Raw genomic sequence first — 27,043 nt, forward strand, 5'->3', positions numbered from 1 at the left:
ATAATCCAGAACATCTGGAGGGCAGTAGGTTGGGGAGTGATGACCCAACCAATTCCAGAATGAAGTCTGCTATATACAGCTCAGTTTCTCCAGGGAGGGATGCCTGGATACAAATGTGTTAATAGCCACAAAGCAATGTCTGCCTGTACTGACAAAACCAACTCCAGCCTACTCCGCACTCTTGAGAAATGCCATCAAGTTTGCTAATTTTGAATTCCTTTCCTAATAATACTGAACTTGGGTGCTGAATTGTACCAGTCAGGTAGGCAATCTCAGCATTCTTGGGGGAAGGGGAACCACAAAGTTTGTGGGGAACAGGAACACTATGGCAGATATCAGCCTTCCTTTTAGGGCAAGGCCAAGCCTTCCAGTGTTGTAGGACAGGGCAGCAACAGGGCAGCAACCTTGCCTCAAGCAGTGGATTCTAGGGCAGCTTTGAAATTCAGTAGATTTGTCACTTTACCACTACAGGGGAGGATGCCAGTTATATCTTCTGCCACTGGGCCCAAGTTGTCTTGGACCATCCAGTGGGGGCTGTTGGGCTGCTGATTTGAGAGAAGACACACAGCTCTTGAACTATCATAGAAAACAAGTTTATTGCATTTCATGCAGCTTTATTTTACACATGCATTGACTGAGACTTCATACAGTTAACCAATAACTCATATCTGCATCCAAACCGAAAGTATTTCCAAAAAATAGTTCAAGGCCAATGTTAAAGCCTATAGGGCAGCTTTCCCCAACGTGATTCCCCACCCCCAATGCCCTATCAGCCCCAGCCAGTTGTAGTCCAGAACATCTGGAGGGTGCCACACATCGGGGAAAGCTGCCTTCAAAAACAGGTTTAATACAGAATTGCTGGGGCTGGTTTACTCCCCTCCCTGCCCCCTCCCTCAGAAGCTGAAGTTAACAATACTTAGATCTGGGACATTAAAAAAAAGAGAAACCTTTCACACACATACACCCACACACAGGCTCGCACACTTCCTGACTGAAATATGAAGATGGGGATATGTCCAGCTTATGCAGCCAACGCAGGGTTGTTGCAGGATGAAAGTCCTGGAAGATGAAGTTTACTGGACAGGGAAGTGGGAGGGACAAGGAAAAGATGCTGCACCAATGAAGAAACAGGGAAACAGATACACTGCTTTTGACTGAGCCCTATAAAAATTCATCAGTTATATACAAAGCAGAATTGCTGAGCAATGTAGAATTTGCCATTTTCTTTTAAAAAAAGAAAAGAAAAAGAAAAATATTGCAACATTGCAACATTGTCAGTTTGTGGGGTTTCCTTGTCTGCCACCAGATTGAAGCAGTTCATAGAATACAACGTAGATTGCTGCCCTTGGCAGGTTTATATCAAATGCAGATATATATTGGGGAAGGGATGGAGGAGAAGAGCTGAAGAGGGCCTCTGGTTGGCAGTACAGCAATCAAGATGGTGTATCTTCCATAACATCCCACAGCCCTCGGGCTGAACCAACTCAGTCTCCTGTAACTTGTGGGGCCTGTCCATCTGTTGTCTGATTGGTGGACTGGATGAACATGGGCTGGGTGATGTCCTGGCCGGCAGGCATGGTCACTTGCTGGATCTGGTAGAGCTGTTGGAAGAGAACAAGCAAAGAGAACCACTGAGGTTTCCTCTTCAATGGATACATTCAAATACAGAATAGCGGCATCTTGGAACAACCGTTACATAGGCAAAAGTGAGACCCACTATGCCAGGTCAAGCAGTTTAATAAACACACTGCTGATGCAGCGTACCCCACACCATGGTCATGTATGATATTCAAGGAGTCCCTACTTCAATGAAAGTGAAGAATTAACACAGCCACTTACATCCCTAACAACATCATTGCTCATCCCAAAGGCCCAGCTAGTCCAGCATCCTGTTCTCACAGTGGCCATCTAGTTGCCCATTATGGGGAACCTGCCAGAAGGACCCGACCGCAACAGCCCTCTTCCCACTTGTGATTCTCAGCAATTGGTACTGAGAAATATTGCCTCTACAGTTTCCTTTTCTCCTACTGTAAGTTTGAAATAATCAAATGGAGACACAGACTTAACTTTGCAGAAGCCATGAACTTCCCAAGCTTTTCATTTTTTTTAATGAAAATAAGAGGCAGGAAGATGGCCAGATAGGAGCTAGAGAAGACTCACCTCCTTCTGAACTACATCAAGGTGTTCTAATGTCAGAGCCCCCCTGGATCAGCCCAATGACCCATCTAGTCTAGTATCCTGTTCTCAGTGGACAACAATATGCTTATAAGAAGCCCACAAGCAGGACCTGAGCACATCAGCATACTTCCCACTTCTGATTCCAAGCAACTAGCATTCAGAGGCATACTGCCTCCAACTGTGGAGGGAGAACATAGTAGCATCATGGCTAGTAGCCACTGATAGCCTTGTCTGATCCTCTTTTAATCCAACTCAATGGCTGTCACCATGGGTTCTGAAGCTCATACCTGTCCGTCTGTAAACTGGCTGAATTGCTGCTGTCCCTGCTGAACCTCCGTCTGTGCAATCTACAAAATAGATGATTGATTTATTGACATTTGCAGCCCCACCATGTAAAAACAAAAAAGGAGGTCAGAGCCCACTTGCCTTAACTGCACCCCCACACAGAGAGACCATTTTAATTTTAAAGACATGCTTGCCCCACCAGGCGGCTCTTCTCTTCGGCTGGTATCAGAGCCCTTTGGTTCACAAATCTACCTCCTTGCCCCCATTTAACAGAACAAGGCAAAAAGAAAGGATTAGAATTATTCTATGGAAGTATCTTCAACATACAAAAACACAGCAATTTGCAAAACAAATTTTCTTCATCAGAGAGATTAGAGAGAATAAAACCACATACGCCTAGAGGAAGGGTGAGGACAAAAGGATGATTGAGGCTGCTTTGTTATGCATGCTAGATTTTCAGATTATTTTGCTCGTGTGAATTATTTGACCAAAAAATGCCACGGTGCCTATTGAGATTGGATGGATGGATGGATGTATTTCACAGGAGGAAGTGGTAGAGACACCTTGGGGGGGTGGTGGAAGTGATATTGAAAGCCTCAAGACAAGCCTTTGATATAGGCCAGGCATAGGCAAACTCGGCCCTGCAGATGTTTTGGGACTACAACTCCCATGATACCTAGTTAACAGGGCCAGTGGCCAGGGATGATGGGAACTGTAGTCATCTGTAGGGCCAAGTTTGCCTATGCCTGCTATAGGCCATTCACACAGCCAGCTGAGAGAAGGAAACTGCGTGCATGGAGTAGGAGGGGAAAGGCATGTGTTTTTTAAAAAACTGAGTGTGTTGCTAGGCTGTATCTAAAGATGCATCCCAGACCTGAAAGAGCAGGAATACTGTTATATAGGACGTAAAAGTAAAGGATGCTTTTAATGAATGTATTAACAGTGACTAAAAATGGTTCTTGCAAAGTACTGGAAATCAGATATGGTGACTGAACAGAAATAATGGCTGTGTTAAATCTGGCAGGTGGCCAGAACAGAAAAGCTGACCTATACAAGAAAGGTGGGAGTGGGAAGAAAAGGGAAGGAATAGCATTTAGCTGAATTTGCCAAACACTGAAGGAGGCCTGTGCCAAACAACAGCCAGGTATTTGTATTCCAGCATGTGTTCCAGGACAGGTTGTATCTTTTGCATCTTGTAGTTTTCTCTGATGCATGACAGGTATTTCCTGAAAGTGCACGTTAACTGCAATTTGTTTTCTGGGAGTTGTCTTTTGATGGAAATTCTGGAGATCAAGCCTCAGGACCTTGCTTGAAAAATGAAGGGGTGGGGTAGGTCCAAAACAGGTTTCCGTACTTTTTAAAATGGAAAAAGGCAGGCAGCAGAAAAAAGACCAAGGAAACTACTGCCACTCCCTTGCCTGAGTGACCAAGTTCAGGAAAATCCACTTCTTTTCAACAGACTAGGTACATTTTAACAGCTATTAACAAGCCACTGGACCTCAGTTTATACCTGTTGTGTGTTGGCTGCAAGTGTCTGGATTTGGCCTTGGACCACCTGGGCACCAGAAACGGGCTGAGTTAAGCGGATATACTGCAGCTGACCGGCGTTGAGATGTACCTAGAAACAGTAGGAGATGGCACATAGTTGGTAACCTAAAACATGCAGGCTTTACACCCTTGTTTCCGAAAGAGAGAGAGATACTACACAGGGAGGGTTTTAAAAAGCCAGGGCTGAAACGTGACCACATGTCCCCCTTTTACATTATCCCCCTCGACAGCAAAACAATAGGAGCATGAAAGGAATCAGGCAGAAATATACCGTATTTTTCGCTCTATAACACGCACCTGACCATAACACGCACATAGTTTTTAGAGGAGGAAAATCCGTAGGCATGCCACCCGTAGGCATTCCCTCCATAACACGCACAGACATTTCCCCTTACTTTTTAGGAGGAAAAAAGTGAGTGTTATGGTGCAAAAAATATGGTAGGTATCCACATGTTGCTCTTCAGTGAAGGGGAACATGCAACCTAGCATTTCTGATTGAGCTATAAGCTACCATGTTATGTTCTGAATTATTACTATTACCCATGTCAGTAATTGTATACAAAAAAGTCTCAAAGCAACTTAACAATAAAAAATACAAAAACATAAAGATAAATTAAGAGCCTTAAAAAAAAATAAATCAACGTACAACACTATAAGGAGGGTAATTCTTACCCCACTATCCTAAAAGATGAGCACCTCGGTATAGGCTACTTGACTACCAAAGGTCTGGGCAAATGGAAATATTAGCCTTGCACCTACAAACTGACTGTCATAGGGCCAGTTGTGTTTTTCCGGGGACAGCATTCCAAATAGTCAACTTTCTGTCCTTTAACATTAGACACTTGTGTACTATATTCATGGAAACCCCCCCCTTTTTTTTTAGGAGCAGGTGGGAGAAGATCTTCAGACAGAAAAAGTGTTTTAATACCTGTCACTGATGCCCAAACTATTTGGAGCAGAAACTATGAAGCTTGCAGTTTGTCCCCTTGCCGATTTCTCCATGATGAAATATTTTTCTCTAAAGGTCATCACCCTGTTACAGGCAAAGTGTAGCCCCCTGTAGCAGATATACTCTATGTGAGCACAGGCACCTCTATGCATTTGTCTTTCAGCAACGAAATTTGCCTTCAGGGGAAAACCCTGTTTGCCACGAAAGGCCCCTAGTTAGATTTTAACCATAAGAGCTAACTCTGAAATGGACAAGGCAGACTTTCAGGGGTTTAACTATTATCCTACTGCTCACAACCAGAAAGCTTTTGTCACAGAGTTAAAGTTAAATCCCATTGCCTCAAGCTGTTTTGAGGTGCACCTGCAAAACCTTTTCCTAAGGTGGGCTGGGTATAGTTTGCAAACACTTTGCAGCACACACACAGACTCTACATAACACTTGAACAGTTTATTATTTAAAAGCATTCATATATCTTTTCATGTTGTTTTAAGGACTGCAACCCATCCTGGTTGTACAAAGCAGACAAATGAAGATTTCAGCGCTGAATGCAGCTTTGGTAACAAAAGTTGCAAGACGATGTGATCTTTGACTTAAGAGCACTGAATATATATAGTGGTACCTCGGGTTAAGTACTTAATTTGTTCCGGAGGTCCGTACTTAACCTGAAACTGTTCTTAACCTGAAGCACCACTTTAGCTAATGGGGCCTCCCGCTGCTGCCGCGCCACTGGAGCACGATTTCTGTTCTCATCCTGAAGCAAATTTCTTAACCTGAAGCACTATTTCTGGGTTAGCAGAGTCTTTAACCTGAAGCATATGTAACCTGAGGTACCACTGTATTGTCCAAGTGTGCTGTGCAGAACATACAAATGACAGCCAATCCTAGCCATAGGGCTTGCAGCCTATGCGACAATGAACAAGATGTGTGCAAAATGGATGTGTGGATATGTGTGAGAGACAAGGAGTTGGCTTGGTGGAAAGAAGGGAAGGCTGTCAGAGGCATAAGGCATGCTCAAAAATTTAATGAATTCAGGTCCCCCCCCCCAAAAAAAAATTACTTTCAGAGCCTCACAACCCTCTGGCAGCCAAGCACGCAGTATACTCTCACTTATCTACATGAATGTATGCAATTAGCTGCTGTATATAAGGATCTGTTGACTGAGATATGACGCCAACAGTGGCATCAGAAGAGCACAACCATGGCTCATCCAAGTCTTCCTCTTTAACCCATTCCACCAAGTGAAAGAAGCAGGAAGGGAATGAGCTCACTGGAGCCAGGAGCTCCCACCTGTACCTCACCCATCTCTGTATTTTCATGGTAAGCACAACTGCTCTGGTGGCAAAAAGTCTCTGGCTCTGCCTGCTGGAGGATCCTCTCTCACTCCCTGAAACTCTGGACCCTTCCTCCCAGTATTATGCACAGTTTTAGAGCCACTGGCGTAAGTCAGCAAGAGAGGAAGAAATGGAGACAGAATAAATTTAGAAGAGGAGCATGAATAAGAAAAAGGAGGACATTTAGGCATAACGTAGACTGCTGTGCAATGAATGGAAGGACCTTGAAGCTCACACAGAAGAGAAACAGAAGAGATTTGAGAGTCAAGTGTCCAGAAAGCACTCCAATATGTGCTGGTGGTAAGGATGACACACACCCTCCCGCCGCCGCCGCCGCATGCTCCCACACATCAAAGAATGCTGTGCAAATGGAAAGCTATCATGTCAGGGTGTCAGGCTCTATCCTAATCTTCTTCCTGATTAGTTGGCTTTTACAGAAAATTGTGGTTTATGACAAAAGAGTTATAATTATTTCAGCGATTATTTGCAACATGCAAACACTTAGCTGGATTACAGAAGTGTTCAGATTTGAGAGCACTGTACCACATATGCTTTTTCTGAACTTCTGAAATGATGGCAGGAACGAGGGGTACAGATGGTTTGCGAGTGTGTGTGGGTTGGTGGGTATTTGAAAGTGCAGCACAGCAGATGGCAGAAGTGGGAGAAACACACAGAAGGGAGCTACTGGGTTCTTTATTGTAGCACAATGTTCTTTAACCTTGGGGTCCCAGATTTTGTTGGACTACAACTCCCATAATCTCTGAGCAATGGCTAAGTTGGCTGAGGAGCTGCAGTCCAACAGCTTCTGGAAACCCAAAGTTGAAGACTGAAGCCCACTCAAAGCAGTGATGGGTGCTGAGCAGACAGAAGTAAACACAAGTCCCTAACACAGTGCCATTTCTGCCTTCTGAGTTGTCTTAAAAGCAGGATATCATCGTCAAAAACAACAGCCTTCAGAGAGAAGACCCTCTTGAGAACAAGGGTCACAAGAGGACAGCCTGAGTACAAAGAATAAGATTAGTCGGATGCCTCCTTACCGGTATTTGCTGAATTTCTCCAGTATTGGTGATGATCTGCTGCATGACCTGCATGGTCTGCCCAGTCCCACTCTGTGCTGGCTGAGCCTGCCCCTGTGGCTGAGCCTGGACAATCTGAACCTGCTGCCCTTCTCCCACCTGCATAGTCACAGGGGTGGTCTGAAAGAACAGAGCACAAGAGAAGCATCCTGAGCCTTGAGGTATCCCAAATATACCTGAAGCCTGGCTGGTTCCCTGCAACAGCCAGACTGAAAAGAAAGAGAAAAACCCCCCACAGACCCTCAACTTTTTCCAAGCAATGACCCAATCTGCCAGAATTTCTCTGCTGACTACCTTCAAGGAAATGCAATGGATAAGATTCTGATTTACACATTTTGTGGTAAAAACAATCCGAAAGCAGAAGTGACTAGTACCTCCACTCCCAGAGGAAAGTGAAAGTCGGTTAGAATCAGGACACATCTATGCAGCTCAGTTGCTTTCTACCTGAAAAAAGGACTGCATTTTTAGGTGTTGCTATTGTTAAAATTATTATTGGTCCAAAACCCCATGTCAACGTACTTCAAGACATCTGCCAGTCCATAATCTAAGGTGCCCAATTTAAGCTTCTCCACTAGTCTTAGTACTTCTAAAGAACTGTCCATCCAGCAGCCAAAGGATCTTGCCACGTTTCTGGGTGACTCACCAGAGTGCTGGCATTTTTCACTAGGAAGTGGAATGGGCTGCGGTATTATCTAGGACATTTGTGGTTTCTGCTGTTGTCAGAGCTAGGGAAATTCAGGCCCAGGGACCAAATATGGTCCTCCAGACCAGGACTTTTTTCAAGCAGAAACTCATTGGAACTCAGTTCCAGCACCTCTCAGGTGGGTGCCACTGCCATTTTAAGAAAACGAGAGGTGTTCATGGTGAGTTCCGGCACCTCTTTTTCTAGAAAAATAGCACTGCTCCAGACCTTTCCATCTGGCCCTCAGAACTCTCCCTTTGTTACACCCATTTGCTGACCACATCCCTTATTAGCTGTGCTGTGTCCTCCTTGGGCACTTTTGCCTGGCTGGAATTTATCACTTAACTGTGATAATGCCTCTTGCTTGCCTGTATGGAGGATGGAAAGGGGTGCGTGTGGTGAAGCCGATTTCGCATGGCCAGAACGTACCAAGGTAAGTCACACACGTGGCACTCTTCAGCCCACCTCTAACGCAGAGCACAAGCCCTCTGGAATGCCATTTACCAACCTGCCCTTGCTGAGGCTGTGCTATGATGATCTGCCCTGGCTGGATGGTCGTGGTGGACGTGGTCGTCTGCTGCCCTTGCTGCTGCCCCTGCACCTGGACAGCTGCAGGCTGCTGAGCAAGTGTGAAGTAGTACTGGACAGGCTCTGCCGGGGTCACAGCCTGGCGCACCTCCTCCTGTGCCAAAGGAAAAAAAGGGGATGAAAAAGCAGAGTTCATCAGTTGAAGTCCTCTTTGTGATATCCAGTACAGCAGCCTGTGCAGTGCTTCGGAATGGGATGTTCAGATCCTAAGTAATGTGCAGCAAGTCTATGCCTACTGACCTGAAAATGATGGGCTTCAATGGACTCAGATAACAATGCCCTGTCTCTCCACTGTCAGAAACCTTATGGTGTGCGTCCCCCAATTTTTTTATTGATTTTATTTTATTGATTTTTTGTTACATGCAAAAACATGACACCAAAACAAACAAACAAACCCAGATACCTTATGTTTGATTGGTTTTGTGCATCTATCAGCCACTTTGCTCAGCATTCAGTCCTGCTTTCTGCCCAAGCACATTGTAATTTGAATTATTTAAAGGAAGCCACAAGAGGTTAATGTGTGCTGCATACATGGGACATCCCTCAAGGGTTTGGTCTTAGCAGAAAGTAGGCCAAAAACATCTGGAGGGCCAAGTTTCAGGAAGCCTGTCCTAGAAGGTCACTACAAGCAGTGGAGAAAATGGCAGTGCTCTAGCTGAAAATCTAGGGTGCTACAGCCAGTAGAATGGTGACCTGGAAACAGGAACACCAGGGTTCAAATCATTGCTCATCTATGAAGTTCATTGGGCAAATCTTGCCTTGCCATCTCTCCATCTAATCTACCTAGGTATGGGTGAAATGGGACAACCTCTCATATGCCACTCTGAGCTTCCTGAAGCAAGGGTGGGGTGCTAAATGAACTCCAGAAGGAGAAAAATTGCTCCCATTCTGAATTCTCCAAGGTGGGTTTGGAGAGCAGAAATACTTCCTTGATCATAACCACTGCAGGCTGGATGAAAACTTCTCTGTAACTCAAATGTCTGAGTGTGTATGGTGTAGGTGGGTGGGTTGCCCTTTCCGGAAGCATGTGGCCGAGAAAATTATTTGTACCATCTGGACTAGTGTTGCTGTCCCCTGCAGATATGGGCAGCATTGGGTAATAAACAGTGTAACCTTTGGGCAGGAAGCTTTCATAGACTGCTTTTGGGCCCCTATCAAAGCTGTGAGTTAATAATAATGAATTATGGTGATAATCTAGGGATCAAAACCTGGCTCGGGTGTGTGTGTGTGTGTGTGTGTGTGTGTGTGTGTGTGTAAGAACAGCATTCTCTTCCCCACTTTGAATCAGCCTGTAAGAGATGATTTGGAAGTAGAAGATGAAGATGTTTGAAGATGAACAATCCATGGCAGAAGGCGTAAACAACCTTCTCCCAGCCACCACAAAGTCACAGCTGAGAGTGTAGGATGTTTACACATGCTGCTGCATGGGAAATTCTGGTTCTATGTAGAGCACACGCCACAAACTGCTTGCAAATCAGTTTCTTTTGACTTCCTTTCTATCCTTGAAGGTCAAGAAAGAAACAGGGTATGGACACTTGTCACCTTTCAATTGCCAACTTGAGCGGCAGTTCTGCAAAGCTGTTACACAACTACCTTCTGGTTCAATGGCAGCGCACCAAACATCCAGTTCCTAGTACACAGACATGCATATGAAGCTGAAAAGTCTGTAAGTTAGTTACAAGATCCCAAAGTATGTTGAAATCCCTTTTTGGGAGTGTTGGTTGCATCTGAGGGTTAGAAGTCATTCATTACTCTTTTTCGTTCAGCCACAGTTGGCTTCAATGTGCTCTCCCGCCTCCCCAAAATGGAGTAAATTATCTCCATGTAGGAAAAAGGAAGGTGTGAAGATGTCCTCACCTTCCAGTGTTCAAAACTGTAGATCCTGTGGGTTATTCTGGCTAACTTTACATCTTATGCTTATCAGAGACAAACAGGTTACACAAAGCAATTATCCTCATACATAATGGGGGGAGGGCGGAAATAGTTCAAGTACAACTTTCATTGTTTCTGAAACATTTTTGAATGCACCGTGATTGGATTTTAATGACTTGTGCTCCTGAACCGCTGTCACAGTCATCCAGCTCTCCCGCCAGTAGTCTTGTAGATTAGTGGAGGCCAAGAGACAAGACCGCCAAGAATGGCTGGAATGGATTCCATCAACATAATGTAAGGATCTCTTGTGTAAACTTATTGGTCTCTCCCACTCTGTAGATCCAGGGTTGATTGCTTTAAGGGGAGGAAAAATCTCAAGTAATCTCAACGCAAGTAATGGATAATGCTTTGCCAGAAGAATGCATGCCTGCAACCCACCCAGACCCGCTTTTGTCTGAAGGACACACTAGATATCAACCCCAAATAATGCTGTTAAACAAATCTATGGTACAGCCATATTTGGAATACTGTGTACAATTCTGGTCACCTCATCTCAAGGGTAGAGTTGGACGGGATTAAAAAAAATAAAAACAAGAATGATCAAAGAGCCAGAGCAACTCCGAGTATGAGGGAAAGTAACAGTATTGGGCCTTTTTTTAATTTAGAGAAAAGGCGAGTAAGAGGTGACATGATAGAAGTTTATAAAATTATGCATGGCATGGGGAAGGTGGATCAAGAAAAGCTCTTTCCCCTCTCATATAATACTAGGACCTGTCGACATCCAATGAAGCTGAATGTTGGAAGATTCAGGACCGACAAAAGAAAGCACTTATTCATGCAGCACATGGTTTAACTACAGAATTCAATTAAACTATGTCCTCATGTTCTTAAAGAGCAAGTGTCAGAACCATTCCTGTTTTCCCTGCTGTGCCATATAGCACTAGAGGGCTGAGGAGCAGGGTTGGTGGTCAGTCCCAAAACTAGGCAAGTTTTAGCTATACAGTAAGAGTTGGGGGCTGAAGGGTGAAAAAGCTAAAGATCCATTTTCTTTTCCTACAGCAACCCTGTATAGTAAAGGGAGGGAAGTCTTTTTTTATAACCCAAGGGTAAACATCTCCCTAACCCTAACCCCACCTCCTCCTCCAGGATCATGACTATAAACTGCTAAGATCTTGAGCAGGTCAATTACCTCTTCTTCCCACACACCTAGTTTCTTCTCCCTCCCCTTCTAATGACACCAGCTTTTATTACATGGTGAAAGCTCTTGTGAGGCTGTTTTGGTTGTGTTTTTTATAAAACGAAACAAAAAATCTTTTAATTTGCAAACTTATGTACCAAGAGAGCTCACCAAATACGTACAAACTACTATCTTACTTCTAGGTGGTCCTGGTTTGCTTTCAAACCAATGACAAACACGAGGTGGTTAAGTGCCTAGTAGATAGGCTGAAAACAAGCATCTCCCAGCAGGATGTGGCCCAACTCAAACTGGGGTAGATGTAAAGCCATTTCTGCTTGGAACACTGCAAAATATTAACTAGGAATGCAAGCTATTAAGATGCTGAGGGTGGCTTCATTCTAGACAAAATCTCCATGGAATCTGAAGTGTTGCAATCCTTGGATCGCAATAGGGAGAAAGAGCTGCAGCTTTCCCCACACTTGGCCTCCTGAGGCACCTAACTTACTCTATGTTTGCAGTGAAGGCTCAGCTGAAGCAAAGTCTGCTTTGGGATTCACCTGGGAAAGACAGGAAGTAGAAAAATCTTCAGAGTGTTGCAGCCCAACCAGCTAGAACCGGGGCTGCTGATTAAGCTAGTGTTTGTCTGATGCTCAGCAGCTTCCTTGGAATCTCTCTGCAGCTAAGCAAGCTCACCCTCCCACCACACCTGCTTTCTTTATGGATAGAAAACCAAGGGCTGCCCTGCAATCTGGCAGCTGGCTGAGTGGAAGCAAGGCCTTTGGTCCAGACTGCCTGTCCAACATTTCCAGTTGTGTTTCCAACATGCACATTCTCCCCGGCACACTGAGATATTGGAACTGAATTTGGTATGTGCTGTGGACCACAAGTTCCAGGGTTCAGAAGTGACTGCCAATTCTTACGTACCCAAAATGACACAGTCACAAAGCAAGAGGGAAGGTATCAGTAGGGTACCTTGTGGTTTGCATAAGAACAAAAAATCTTTTGGAAAAAGAATTACCAAAACAGCCCAATGAGAACATCTGGAAATGGTGCCCCTGCTGGAGTTATCAATTGTGCTGGAGATAATATCCATCATATTCTGAAGTGCGGGTGGGGGGGGATTTTAAAATCACAGAAAGCAGGTGATAGTTCCAGTATTACTGTATGTTTATTCTATAGCAGCTTTCAAAATTCCAGACATATACATGCTGTACTAGCAGTAATGGAATTTAGAAACAGGCACTCCCTGTGGTTGTCAGATGACAGAAACAGAGGCTGCTGTATTGATGAGAGATTGAATTTCAAAGACAGCAGACCGTCCTTACAGCAATCCTGGAGAGTCAGCTTCCTCAGAGCTGAGGAATCAAGGCTATCTTAAGCTTCCAAGTAAAAGCTCTTAGATAATCTTGGAGCTCCCCAGTGACAGCCTTGCCCAAATAGGAAGCTTTCCCTTCTGCAGTGACTAAAGGCAGATTCTCACACACTCCATATCAAGCCCGTTTGTGTGCCTGCAACCAAGAAGTACCAGATTCAATGGACCACATTCTCTTAGATTGTCCTTTACATAGCAGACCTCGCCAACTGATGCTGAGTAAAATGTTGGATTTCCAGCCCACAACTACGAGATGAAATCAAATGAGGCAGATCAGGACAAAGATACCACTGCTCTAGTAGCTTCCTTTTTAGCCACAATTTTACCCGAAAGGGTTCCCAACGAACCATCCCCTTGGGAAACAGACTGGGTGTAGCAGAACATCTAAGTACACACGACCACAGTGTGATCCTATAACCCCTGACAGCTTCACCCTTGTCCCTTTAATTATCCCAGTGATTTGAAATGTTTTATATTGTGATGTATTTTATATTGTGAGGTATTTGATTTGATTTGGAAGCAGATGGCCCCAGAATCTCCCTGGATCCAAGGTGTTTAACAGAAAGGAACAGCATTTTGCATCCCTGAAGGAGAAAGCTAAATTGTGATTTGTTGCATTCCTGCAAGGGGAAATTAGCAACTGCCATCTATTAACTCCACTTGAACTGCACATTAACATTCCCACACAGTAAATAAGCTTGCAGAAGACCATCAGCTTGATGTTCTCCAGATGTTTGGACTCCAACTCCCATCAGTCCCAGTTAACACAGCCAGTGGTCAAGGATGATGGGAGTTGCAGCCCAGCAACCAATTCCCCACTCCTGAATAAAGGGTTGTTGACAACATTGCTATTAAGAATACTTAAAGGTCTCTGGTTCGTGTAACCCAGCCTAATTATGTGTAGCTTCATTTGCTTCAGCCTTTCCTTTCCTTTCCTCCACTCCTGTTGCCTCCTGAACTGTCAAAATTTAGTTTATAATTTCTGCGGAGCCAGGGACCTGTCTTTTTTGCTCATGAAACTGCAAATGTCCCATGTACAGTGATGGCTACATTACTGCAAACTTCTCTCTGAAGGTCTTCCAAAGACATTGTCTCTGCTATAAGACAGGCACAATAAGGCACCGCCTTCAGCATTTTTCAGAAACAGTGGAATACAAAAACAGTGGGATACAAAAATACAAAACGCTCTTAGTATTCAATTAAGTAAAATTATATAGCAACATCTGTACAGAAATGCAAGTCTATTTATGAGTAAAGAAAGATGGTAACATAGTTGTAGGCGTTAGAGAATGAATACACACACACACACACACACACACACCATAAATATATATGGTTTAATGTAAAGCTGTGACCTAAGTGTTGATCCTTAACCTACTCTAATACTGCAGTTGCCTCCAACCCCCAATGTCACCTCACAGTGGCTCTTCAATACAAACCCGTTATATGTTTCAGGAGAACTGCAGCAGCCTGCCGCTGTAAACATCCGACTGAAAGCCCCTTCAAGCACCATACAGCTTCCAGTCAAGGATGTTTACAGGAGCAACAACTGCCGAGAAAGATTCGGGATGTGACGTTCCTGGGGTGGCTCAATCCTTGTGGCAGGGAGGACATGGGCCCTCAATGTGGCCTGGGCTGGTGCTCTGTACGGCTTCTTGAAGGAACTGGAGTCTTCTGGAAGACGGTGGTTCTTCTAAATTAGGAAGTCCATGTTTGAACTATTTGACCAGCACACTTACAAGGTGTTTTGACCAGTCAGATGTCAGCACCTTAATGAAAGTTCCAGATGGCTGTGAGGAGAGTGTCATAAACCTGTATGTATCCAGTCTCTAAGCACCTGGCATAAACTGAGGGCATTGTGCACAGGTTATTGCTTATGTAATGGGAGCCTGCTGTGCAGCTAATCAAGTGCCCAATTGTGCATCTGTGGAAGGGTGCATGTGTGTGTGCTCAGCACTTCAAATCAACACTCATGCTGCTTTTCACAATTTCTAAAACATTCAATTATCCTTCTCAAAAGGCGCCAGCAATACCATTTGTCACTCCAACAAGACAGAAAAGGTAAGGGTTTTGAGAATAAACCTCATTTAATATAGGCTGGCAGTCTAACTATACCCAGTTTAAATATATATGCAAAAAGTAGAGTGTTGAAGCTGAGTGAATAGCTCTTTCCCACCCCCACTAAAGGAGAAGATGTGAACTCTGGCGGCCATGCAGATCAGCTGAACTTTGTTCATATATAACAGTCTAAAATCTGGTTCTGTATGACATCCACTGTCTGGATCTTGTGTCTTACCCATTCATTCAAGTCATTATCCCTATTTCTTCCCCCAACCCTTTGTGCATCACCTCCAGGTATCTGCCTGTCTCAAAGGCATGTTCCAAGGGCAATGTTTCAGATGTACCCAGTATTTTGTGCCTGGTCTTCCAGAGCCTCTGTCTGACCATGGAGCTTGGCCACTCAGGAGAGAGGGCAGCAATGGCTCTACTGGAAGTTGCTTCCACTGCACCATTCAGATCCCCAGACCAAGCTCACCTACAGAGTGCCAATTGTCCCAAATCTCCCCAACCTGAGGATGCTACATCAGCACTGATTGCAAGATGGTCTGATGGGCTCTAAATGGTAGATAACGGAGGCTGGAGAATTTTGAGGGTGGTAAATGCTGCTCATGTAAGACCTCAGCTGTCTAACAGGTAATGCTCTTGTTGTTTAAAACTGATTTTCTTTATGCAGTTGTATCAATTGTTTTTATATCTGTAATTGTTTTATATAGGTTATATTGTAAATCACTTCAGGTGCTGCGTAGGAAGAAATTCATAAATGAAATAAAATCACCACCATCTCATCAACATCACAAGAGATTTGAATATGTGCCCTGATGTTTTGGGGGGCAAACAGAGCTAGTTAAGAATCAATGCAATGCTTCCAGACTAGTTACATCTTGATCCTAGGCAAGCACTTTTGTCTGTTGTATGGTGATCCTGGGGGAAGGAATCAGCACAGGCAAAAAACACAAGCAAACCATCCCCCCCCCCCGCCCCACTCTGCCCAAATCTAGAGACCACAAACAAAAACAGGGCACAGACAGGTTCACTCTCACCTGGCGCTTGGGAGGTTTAAGTTCATCCCTCGGAACAATGTCAATGAGAAAGTCAAACTGATCAAACTTAGTGATGGCCATGGCAATGTCGTTTCTCTGCAACAAGGAGAAGGTGGTGGTTACATTAAGCTTTGCCCACCTGTACACTGCTGGAATCGACCCGGCTCAGATTAACAAGCAATAGCACCTCACAGATGTTAGAGTAGCCTTTCTCAATCTTGGGTCTCCAGATGTTGTTGGACTACAACTCCCATCAACCCTAACAAGCTGGACAAGTGGTCAGTGAAGATTAGAGTTGTACTTCAACAACATCTTGGGATCCAAGGTTGAGAAAGGCTGCATTAGAGATACTTGGCAATGAAGAAGCGAATCCTTAGCAGTGGGAAGCTATCAGAAGATCTGGAAGGAAAGGTTATTCTCAAACTTCAGAGCTTTGTGGAAAGTCAATCAATAAGGGATATCCTGAATGTTGCTAGTTTACTCAACCCAAGGACACATGCACTGCTTATTTAATATTATGTGGATGTGATTCAAAATTTAGATTTAGATTAGATTTATTATTTGTACCCCGCCCATCTGGCTGGGTTTCCCCAGCCACTCTGGGAGGCTTCCATAGAAACCAAAAAACCCACTAAAATATCACACATTAAAAACTTCCCTGAACAGGGCTGCCTTAAGATGTCTTCTGAATATCAGGTAGTTGTTCATCGCTTTGACATCTGATGGGAGGGCGTTCCACAGGGCGGGCGCCACTACCGAGAAGGCCCTCTGCCTGGTTCCCTGTAGCTTTGCTTCTGGCAATAAGGGAACCGCCAGAAGGCCCTCGGCGCTGGACCTCAGCGTCCGGGCAGAAAATCCACCTAAAGATACTCTACATCAGCTGGTTAAGGTCACAAGTCTTGTATGCTTCACACAAAGGAGCAACATCATTTAGTACTACCAGCCAACTACTTTATAATGAGTTGTGGGTGGTCCACTTGCCCATAACTGACCCTCAAACTGGGTGGAGAATTCTGGATCCTGAGATCTGATCATGGAACTTTCAGCATCATGTCTATTTTGGTCCTTAGTGCAGCTTGCAAGAAATCCATGATTATTATATTGGATTACTACTAGAATTCAGCCCCATGCGCTTTGCTCAGGAACCTCTAGAAAGGTGAACCACTATTGCAGCCAACCAACTGCAAGCAGAAGCAGAGGAGCACTTCATAGAATCATAGAATCATAGAGTTGGAAGAGACCACAAGGGCCATCGAGTCCAACCCCCTGCCAAGCAGGAAACACCATCAGAGCACTCCTGACATATGGTTGTCAAGCCTCTGCTTAAAGACCTCCAAAGAAGGAGACTCCACCACACTCCTTGGCAGCAAATTCCACTGTCAAACAGCTCTTACTGTCAGGAAGTTCTTCCTAATGTTTAGGTGGAATCTTCTTTCTTGTAGTTTGGAACCATTGCTCCGTGTCCGCTTGTCTGGAGCAGCAGAAAACAACCTTTCTCCCTCCTCTATGTGACATCCTTTTATATATTTGAACATGGCTATCATATCACCCCTTAACCTCCTCTTCTCCAGGCTAAACATGCCCAGCTCCCTTAGCCGTTCTTCATAAGGGACTTTCCCCCTCCCAGAAGTTAGGGATTCTTTTTGCCTTCAAATTGTTTCCAAGTATCAAACCAGTGTGGCCACCAACGACAAATGTCTGAGCTGCGCTTCTAAAGGCAATGACATTGGTGAGGTTGAATAGAGCAGCCTTTGCCAACCTGGTGCCCTCCAGATGTTTTGGACTACAACTCCCATCAGTCCCGCCAGCCCTGCTGCTGTAGTAATCTGAAACATTTGGAGGTGAAAGGTGACATGGAGGTTTGACAGAAGTTCTCAGGACACACATGTACTGAACACAGAGGCCAGAACTTCACATTACTAGCCACCTCACATATGCAGACACCTCAGGGCCACTTTCTCCTTGCAACTCTATCCTCACCCATTAGCACCATGGGGTTCTGACATATATCTTCAAAGGAAACAAAGTCTGGAAGGGTTAAGTTCCTAAATGCTGCTTCTCCATTGCAAACTGCCTCCTCCTCCTCCTGACACCACTCTGCAGCAAAGGTGCTGTGACTTGGTTTTGCATGCCCAAGTCAAATAGCTCCAGTCTACTCTCCATTCCACTCCCCTGCCCCAGCCCCTACTGGAGAAATATTCAGAGAGCAGAAGAGCCATGGCACTTTTAAGGTAGCTGAGAAATAAGTCTTCCATTACCTGTAAGGTCCTGCGCTTGTTGTCCTCTGTGTGTATCCAGGCCCGTAGTGTCAGTTCTGTGATGAATATCTGAGCAGCCTTGGCAAACAGAACAGGTGCCTCTGCACTGATCATCTAATAAGGAAAGGGTGCATTTACTCTTGACTATAGAAAAACATAACTAGATGCTAAAGTCTGTCCCCACACACCCTTAAGTCTTGCTGCTCAGACTCCAGAAAGAGGACTTCCTCATGTACAGAAAAGAGATGTCAAATCATTTTTGTATTATCATATTTGTATCATGCTCTACTCGAAGTGGCACATGTGAGTTACATGTAAAAGCACCTCATGGCCTCTTCAACCCAAGTTGATGCAAGGTCTCAAGGCCAGCAATGTCACAGCAAGTGATAATATATCTACAGAAGAAGGGGGAGTTAGGTCTCTGTGTTCTTTATTCTAGTGCGGGGGGAGGGAGTGTACTTGTGTTGGTCACCCTTGTAGTTTAAGAGCGGATATGACAATTCCCCAAGTCATCTGCAGAACAGACAAACTTCCTCTCTCAAACAGGAAATGTCTCCTTTCACACTGTCAGCCTCAGTGCAACCCTCACCGCTTCCAAATACAGTAAAAATAAAACTGTCAGTCAAAGAAGTATTAGCCAATCATGAGTTTACTCAGTTAAAATTGCTTATAAATAAAACGTTCTGAAGTAAAAAAAATATCATTTAAGACACAAACACAACTACCGTACATGCACAATGCCATAAGAGGTATTTTATCTTCTGTTTATTGAACCTCATTTAGCTAATATGGAGTCTACAGACAGGGGTTCAGAACTTCCATAGCCTCTCCTGATCCAAAAGACCAGGAGAAAGAGAGCTGTGTATTATCTGCATACTGATGACTCTGCAAATCCCCAGATGACCTCAACCACCAGTTTCATATAGATGTGAAAAAGCAAGGACAAGGAGGACAAGCTCAAATGCCATGGGGTCAAGCAGGAATCCCTCAGTGCTATGTTCTGAAATTAATCCTGCAGATACGAGTGGACCCACCAAAATCACTGAGTCTCCCAACCAACAGAACCAATCCAGCAAGATAACTATAGTAAATGGTATCAGAAGGTATTGAGAGATCAAGAATAAACTAAGCAGGAGTAAACTCCCGGCTCTTTCCTGACAGAGGCCATATTTCAGGGTGACCAGGGTTGTCTCTTTGCCAAACTTGGGCCTTAATCTGGACTGAAATGGGTCTGGATAATCCAGAATATCCAATAGTGCCTGGAGTTGGCTTTGTTACCGATTTGGGAAGAGGTATCCAGCAGGGATTTTTTTTTTAAATATTAAATATGCTCAGAACAAATTTATTGACTTGCAAATGTCAAAAGTCAACATTTTTGACAGGAATTTTACCTTTACATCTTCATCTAGTTTCATGATCTTCTTTATGCGTGCCAATGGAAGTTCCTGAACTCTGAAATCTTTCTGCAGAGATCAACAGAGAAGACGAGACTTTGTATCACTCTGGTACACACAATTCAGTATAGAAAAGGACATTCAAAGGCATCTACTACTAAAAAAATTAGCTAACACAAGCTGGCTTACAAACATATTGTATAGGAGATTGTCTATTTTTCCTTTAGGCAGGCTTTTTCGACCTGGTGCCCTCCAGATGTTTTGGGCTACTATTGTACTGGCTGGGGCTGATGGGAGTTGCAGTCTAAAACGTCTGGAGGGCACCAGATTGAAAAGGCTGCCCTGAGGACGGACAAATGTGGTCACTTAACATTTGGAGCTGCTTCTGCTCCCCTTCATTAGAGTGCCATTGCTATGGTTATGCAAGTGACCCACAGATCTGAAAAGGACAGTTTGGCTTCTGTAATAAAATCAAAATCTCCACAGGGATTGTCAGGAAAGGCACCTGACAATTACCCAATTCAAAAAAGCAGAAACAAAACAGGCTTAGCAGCAGCGATGTCAACTCTTAGTTATCCTAAAAATGAATCCTGCTCTAATAAATTATGTTCTGTTATCTCCCCACCACCAAGGTCAGAGTGGACAGGCATTTTTAAAGTTCAAGGGAAAATTTCTATAGCTTCAGGGTCACTAAAAAAGCACAAAAGAGATTCTGATTTATCTTCCGGCTGTTGTGACTGCTTATGAAGAGATGTTTCTAAGCAGAACCTCACCAGTCAATCTTAACAAGCATTGGGATTAATATGGGGGGGGGGCACTCCCAGTTATGCAGGGTCCAGGGTGCAATATGATCTTTAAAGATCCAACTCCTGTCCTCTGAAGTGGGCCTAGAATCTAAAAGGTCAGTACAGCTGCTACTGTATGTAGTATAGACACCCATGATTCTGCACCTTTCACAAGTGATGGCTTTTCACACCCGTTGAAACATCAAGATCATTTGAGAGGAACAGCAATCAAATAAGCAGTCTGTGAAAAGAACTGAGTGGCAGGAGACCTCTTGACCTGGATGGACATTTATCTGCACTGTTCTTGGATTCAACTGTCAACCCTTGTGTGCACAGACAAAGCAAACACTGGTTCCAGAGAGAAAGAAGCTCCCAGATGCTTAGATCATACACACTGGCACCATCAGCATACAGGTGACACTGCATACCAAAGCTCAGGAAGATCTTGCCCAGCAGCTTCTTGCAGATGTTGAAATTACAGAGGTGACAATGTGAAACTTTGAGGAACTCAGCATACTGGTAGCCTTGATGTACAACAGGCTGCATTCTGAGAGAAATTAGCACAGTAGTATGCTAGCTGCATGAGAATTATGTTGGCCTACTTCAGTAGGTTGTTAAAGGATGACCAAAATAATATGGGAAACACTTGGAAAAGTGCATTGCAAAAACTTTGTGTTACCATAATCTCCACTGTCTCCTACAAATAATGGAATTAACACCTTGTGGTTAATTCCAAATAATGGAATTAACAGCATGTCAAATACAGCCAAGAGGTTTAGGACAGTGGTTGCCCAAATGTATTTCAAGAAACACCAGGATTCCTTGGAACATCAACAACCATTCCTCAGTTAAAAGAGTAGACACGTTTCTCTGAAAACAGCTGCTTCCCTGCAACACAAGGTGTGCTCCAGGATAGAGTGCTCAGCTGATGTGAGAGGCAACATGCCATGTGAAGTTAAGGATGTCTCAGAAGCATCCACAACTTGCAGGCTAATGTGAAGGGTTTTTTCCTACAGTCAAGTCAATGTGTAAGTAGTCTCCTCAAGCTAGAAAAATATGGGAGAAAGAAAGAAAGAAAGAAAGTTTTTCTTCTACTGATCTTTCAGAACAGCCAAGAGGGATACCATCAGTAAGAGTTGTATCCAATTCAATTTGACTCAGTAGTCACACTGAAATTAAAGGGCTGAACACTGTCATTTTCACTTATTTAAATGGGTCTACTCTGAGCAGGACTAGAATGAAATACAAACCAATGCCTCTGTCTCACACCCAGACCAGGCATATGACTGAAGTGGGACTTGGGCCCATTGATTTCATTGGATACATATAGCCCAACAACAGACACTGAGGTCACATCAAACAGCAGCAGAATCTGAACATTTTGTACACCCGCCAATTGCACAGTACAGGCAAATCAAGACCTCTATTTGCATAGAGGAACATTTAGTGGACTGGCTGTACAAGACGTAATTTCAGCAATGATTATAAACAGAGTATAGCTGTAGAGGGCTTTTTTGTAATTATCTTTCTTCCACAGTCCCTATTAAAATTTCCACTCAGGCAGAAGGGTTATAGCTTGACATTCAATGTTTTGTTCATTCACAGTGTAATAAATTGACTCACGTGTCCAGAGTACTAAAAAAACACAAAAAACCCGCACCAAAAAACTGCCCCTTTTTGGAAAGCTGCAGAAGACTTTTTACCACTGAGCTGAAATCTCAGACTTGCAGCTCCTACATGTCAGAGCTATGTTTACTAAAGGAACATAATTAATTCTGATTTTTATGCATCAATATCTTTCCACTGGCCTCCAAAAAGGCAGCTCTAAGCATCAGATCCAAATGGGAAATTTATCTTTAGCCTGCTGGTTCCAAGGTGGGCTCTAGGGTTTATTTACAATTATATCAAGACTCTAATACTGATTAATCTCTAAGGTAAATTCTTCAACAAACAGGTCCAAACTTCTTCATAAATTTGTTGATTTAAAAAGAAGTGGGAGCAAGGTCTAAAAGGTATTGTACTCCTGACTGGGAATCTAAGTATAGTTTTTACTTATCAGATTTGTAGAAGGAGGCATGTTAACTAACCATTCAAATTTAGATTTTTCTCAGAGATGTGTATGTTTCTGCAATTGATTATTTATGATGTGTCTTAATTTAAAATATTCAAAAAATTGAGAATTATATCCAATTTTTCTAACGTGGTGGCGATGCAGGTCTCTAAAGGCGTCTTATTCATCTGTGAATCAACTATGTTACGAGTTTAGTTCCTTCACAAATTTATAAAAGGCACTGGACCTTAGGCCAATAAGCCATATGAAAACCTTTCTGAATGCAAGAGTCCTGTTTGGTCCATCAACTGCAGCATGGGGATGCTCTAGAAAAGCCCTTCAGATTGTGCCCTCCTAACTGGTATTCAAAAGCTCACTGCCTCTCACCTTGGCGATTTCATTTGACCATCATGATTAACAGGCACTAAAAAACCTAACCTCTGCAAATTTGTCTACTCCTCTTTTCCAAAATTCCTCTGAACATACATCACACCAATACTGATGTATTAGAGAGATGTGATTTGTGAGGGCATGGGCCCCATGTATTTTCAGTGATCCCACACATATTGTGAAGCAGCCTCCCAAGAGAGACCTCTTCATTACTCAAAGTCCTCCAGAAAGCAAAAACCTTATTATTTGTAAATGCTTTTACCGTCTGATTTTAACAGGCTGATTTATTCTGGCATTTAAGCCTGTGTGTTGCCACATTTAGTATTTATTGTAGCTAAAAATGACTAATATTTAGTTCTATGTATTTTCCTCATTTCAAATTTGCCACCTTGAGCTTTTTTTTTTAATAAATGGGAAGGTGCTCGGTAAATTAAAAACCGAAATAAATAAAATGTAAGGAAATCACATGCGCTAGCTAAAGATATGAATGTCCATGCTTAGTGTGGGTGGCAATCAGATGACAACTCCACCTAAGTGAGGCATCTACAACAGGCACAATCACTTCTGTGGGACTACAGGTAGCATGAAGGAATGGTGAATGACGGAAAACTGTACAGAAGACCAGATACCTGCCATCCACCTCAGCTGCACGACCCTACCCACCCACAAAGGCAAACAATACGTTTTCTGACCTGAACATATGTGTCTCTTGTAGTTCTATGGCAGGGGTCAGCAAGCTACAGCCCCTGGGCAGGATCAGGCCCACCTGAGTCCTAAATCCAGCCCGCGCTGCGAAGTCGGAACCCGCAACTCCCGGTGATGGCAATGGGAGGAAGAGGCCGAGCAGCGGCGGCTCTGCCAATCAAGTGCTGCGCCTGGTTTACCTCAGCGGCATTTGATTGGCAGAGCCACTGCCACTTGGCCTCTTCCTCCCGCTGCTGCTGCCCTGGTGCTCCTGTGGGCCAGAGAGCGGAGCAGACGAGCTTGCTCTGCCTACCCGCTTCACGAGAAGCGGCGGCAGTGGTGGTGGCGGCAGCCCCTGGGAAGGTAAGAGCAGCGCCTTCTTTCTCTAGGTGGGGAGGAAGCCCTTTGCTGAATGAGGCAGGCGGCAAACGAAGAAGGTGGCTTGCACTGTGCATAGGAATTATAGTCCGGCCCTCCACAAGGTCTGAGGGACAGTGGACCGGCCCCCTGCAGGAAAAGTTTGCTGACCCCTGTTCTATGGGTAGGCATGGGGCTACGTTATGTTACTGGACACACACAAAACACTGCATTTCTTTGTGTTCTGTTCAATAAGAGAACTGAGCAAATCATACTCCTGGAAAGGCAAATACTACAGACTTGCCCCTACACAGAATCCAACTCTACAGATGTGGTCCCTTGTAGAATTTTCTCTGTACTGCAAAGGTTCGCAAAAAGGCAGCACAGGAAGCAATTCTCTCTTGTGAAAGGGATGCTGCATGGAAGATGGAGCAAACTTGTTTTCTCCTGCTCCAGAGGGTAGGACCCAAACCAATGGCTTCAAGTCACAGGAAAGGAGGTTCTGACTAAACATCAGGAAGAACTTTCTGAAAGTAAGAGCTGTTTGACAGTGGAACAGACTCCCATGAGAGGTGGTAGCCTCTCCTCCATCAGACATTTTTAAGCAGAGGTTGGATGACCATCTGTCATGGATGCTTAGTTGACATTCTTGCATTGCCGGGGGTTGGACTAGATGACCCTCGGGATCTCTTCTAACTCTACAGTTCTATGGCCCCCTGCTTGTATTGCTGAGTTTATTGGAGGTAAGAAGGACACAGTTACAAAAAAAATCAGAAATTCAATCTCCCCCCCCCCCCCGAGAAGGCAGCATAATAATCAGCAATCCCTTGTAGATGAAACTAATCTGGTGGACAATAACTCCTCCTCAATAATGCTGCAAATATCACATGAAAGTTCTGATTATTATTTTTATGGAATAACTTACCACTGTTAGATTTCGAATCTCCTCCATGACCCGAGGCCAAAAAGACTGAAGGCATTGCTGGGCATCACTGTTGCCTCCTGAGCCAAAGCCCCCATCTGTGGACATTTTGGAAGCTAGAAAGAAATTAAGAGACATGTTAGAAGAAGAACTGTCTTGAGGAGCTGCAGAGTTCACATTTCAAAGGTCCTCAGATGGCTTTGGGACATGAAGAGCAAATGCAAAGCCTGCAGTGTTATCCAATAATCTGGGGGTGCTTCCCACAATTCTCCTTCATTACTAAAATTTCCTTAAGAGTCTTGAGAAGACATAAAGGACTTCTCCACAGATTCTATTCTTATATACAGTACCTTTCAGAAAGATCTTACATTTTACATTTGTGACCAAGCAGTGTACTTTTGGGAGTTTATTAACCCACCTGATTCTTCTGATTCCTTCAGATTAGGAATGGTTGTTCTGGCTGGGGCTGATGGGAGTTTTAGTTAGCAGTATCTGAAGGGTTGGAGAAGGCTACATTAGACCTTTTCTGCCATAGCACCTACATTGTAAAACAGTCTCCCCAAAAGCCTACATTCCACTATTTTAATTCAGATATTTTTGTACACCAAGGCTGCAATCTCAGTACAGTACTCATACACATGTATTAAATTCTACTGAGCCCTGTGGGTCTTTTGTCAGAGCAAATATTTCAGAAAAATAAATAACTAGATTGTTTGGCATTTAAGTTAACATTTCTTGGCTTGCAGACACTTGTTACGGTTGTATATTGTTATGCTTTTTCAATGTTGTCGATTTAACATTTTTGATGGTAAATTTAGTGCTTTGTATGATGCTTTTTGAAAAAGTTTATAAGTGATATATATGAACTTCAGATCACCTTAGCTTAGGTCTGGGTGGGAGGAAAAGGTTTCCAATTCATTGATGACCTTGAGAAATATTGCCTTTTGGTAGCAAGATGCCTTTTGATAGCACGATGGCCACAGAAACAGAAGACATTCCTAAATGTAAAATGAGAATACACTTCACATTCTAGCTAGGAAACAAGTGTTTCCTAGCATTATCCCTTCAAAGACCTTTAACGAAATGGATGCAAAGAGGTGGCACATTTCTCCTAACTTCCTAAGGGCTGCTATCAGGCACAGAATTCTTTGGAATGGCAGTCTGGTAGGAACTTGAAGCTCCATAACTGTACTGCTCATAAGGTAAGTACTTCCTCACCTACAACAGTTATGTCAGAAGGGAAGAAGAAAACAACAATTAAAAGGGGGAAATACAGAAATCAGCACTTTTTCAGAACAAATTGAGACCCAGCCTCACAGCCGCTAGGCAGAGCCTATCAGTGAGACTGAAGAGCCCTCCTGAGAAGCCAATCTTCAGCTGGCCCTGCCTCCTGTTTAGATGGAAGAGAATATCCCAAAGGAGAAGATATATCTCTCTTGTCTTCACGTGAGAAGTGGTAAGAAACTCCAGGAGGAGATTGTATACTAGTTTTTTTACAGGGGACAAAAGCCTGGGTTGGCCAGAGAAAATTTAAGTTTGTAAGTAAGTAAGTAAGAAAATTTAAGAATAGTCAGAAGATAATTCCACAGCTGGTTTTTTTGAAATGACTGTGTTAAATATACCTTCCTAAGTTTGCACAGAGGGGAGAAGAAAACCAGAGATTGTTTTTATTCAGACTTTTAAAGAAAGCAATCTTTCTGCATAGTGGCGTAATGGGAAATGGCTGGGGGCCAGGAACAATTCTAACATAAGTGGGTATGATTCCCACTGACTTATGATCTATTGTGTGTGGTGGGGTTTATTTTGGACTTTTACTCAGGCCGAGAAAGGGAAGAGTGCTCCCCTCCCCAAAGAATGTTGAGAATTCCGTGGTCCTAGGGCAGCTAGCATCTGGACATTGGCTTTTGCTATGTAAAGCAACAACCTATTGCTTAAAAAAATAGTAACCACAGTGCTAAATAATTCTATTGTGGAAAATTATTAGTACTTAAGTTTGCAGATACAACTCCATGAAGAACAATAAATTCTGCTGCTATAAAAGAAA

At 43.7% G+C, this 27,043-nt stretch overlaps 1 protein-coding gene across 3 annotated transcripts in view; it reads right to left on the reverse strand.

The window, feature by feature from the left end:
- Positions 1–577: 577 nt before the first annotated feature.
- Positions 578–27,043, reverse strand: part of NFYC (nuclear transcription factor Y subunit gamma) — a 55,758-nt gene continuing 29,292 nt past the window's right edge. For all 3 annotated transcript variants that reach the window (XM_081870430.1, XM_081870429.1, XM_081870431.1), the window contains exons 2-10: positions 25,003–25,115; positions 19,809–19,880; positions 18,418–18,531; positions 16,160–16,255; positions 8,558–8,731; positions 7,329–7,487; positions 3,974–4,081; positions 2,466–2,525; positions 578–1,601 (exon numbers count right to left, since the gene is read on the reverse strand). In XM_081870430.1, coding sequence (XP_081726556.1) covers positions 1,485–1,601; positions 2,466–2,525; positions 3,974–4,081; positions 7,329–7,487; positions 8,558–8,731; positions 16,160–16,255; positions 18,418–18,531; positions 19,809–19,880; positions 25,003–25,107 — 1,005 coding nt within the window. In that variant the 5' untranslated portion in view covers positions 25,108–25,115 and the 3' untranslated portion in view covers positions 578–1,484. The remainder of the gene's footprint in view (positions 1,602–2,465; positions 2,526–3,973; positions 4,082–7,328; positions 7,488–8,557; positions 8,732–16,159; positions 16,256–18,417; positions 18,532–19,808; positions 19,881–25,002; positions 25,116–27,043) is intronic.

Source organism: Podarcis erhardii (genome assembly GCF_964252035.2).
Source record: "Podarcis erhardii genome assembly, chromosome: 7".
NCBI classification, from domain to species: domain Eukaryota; kingdom Metazoa; phylum Chordata; class Lepidosauria; order Squamata; family Lacertidae; genus Podarcis; species Podarcis erhardii.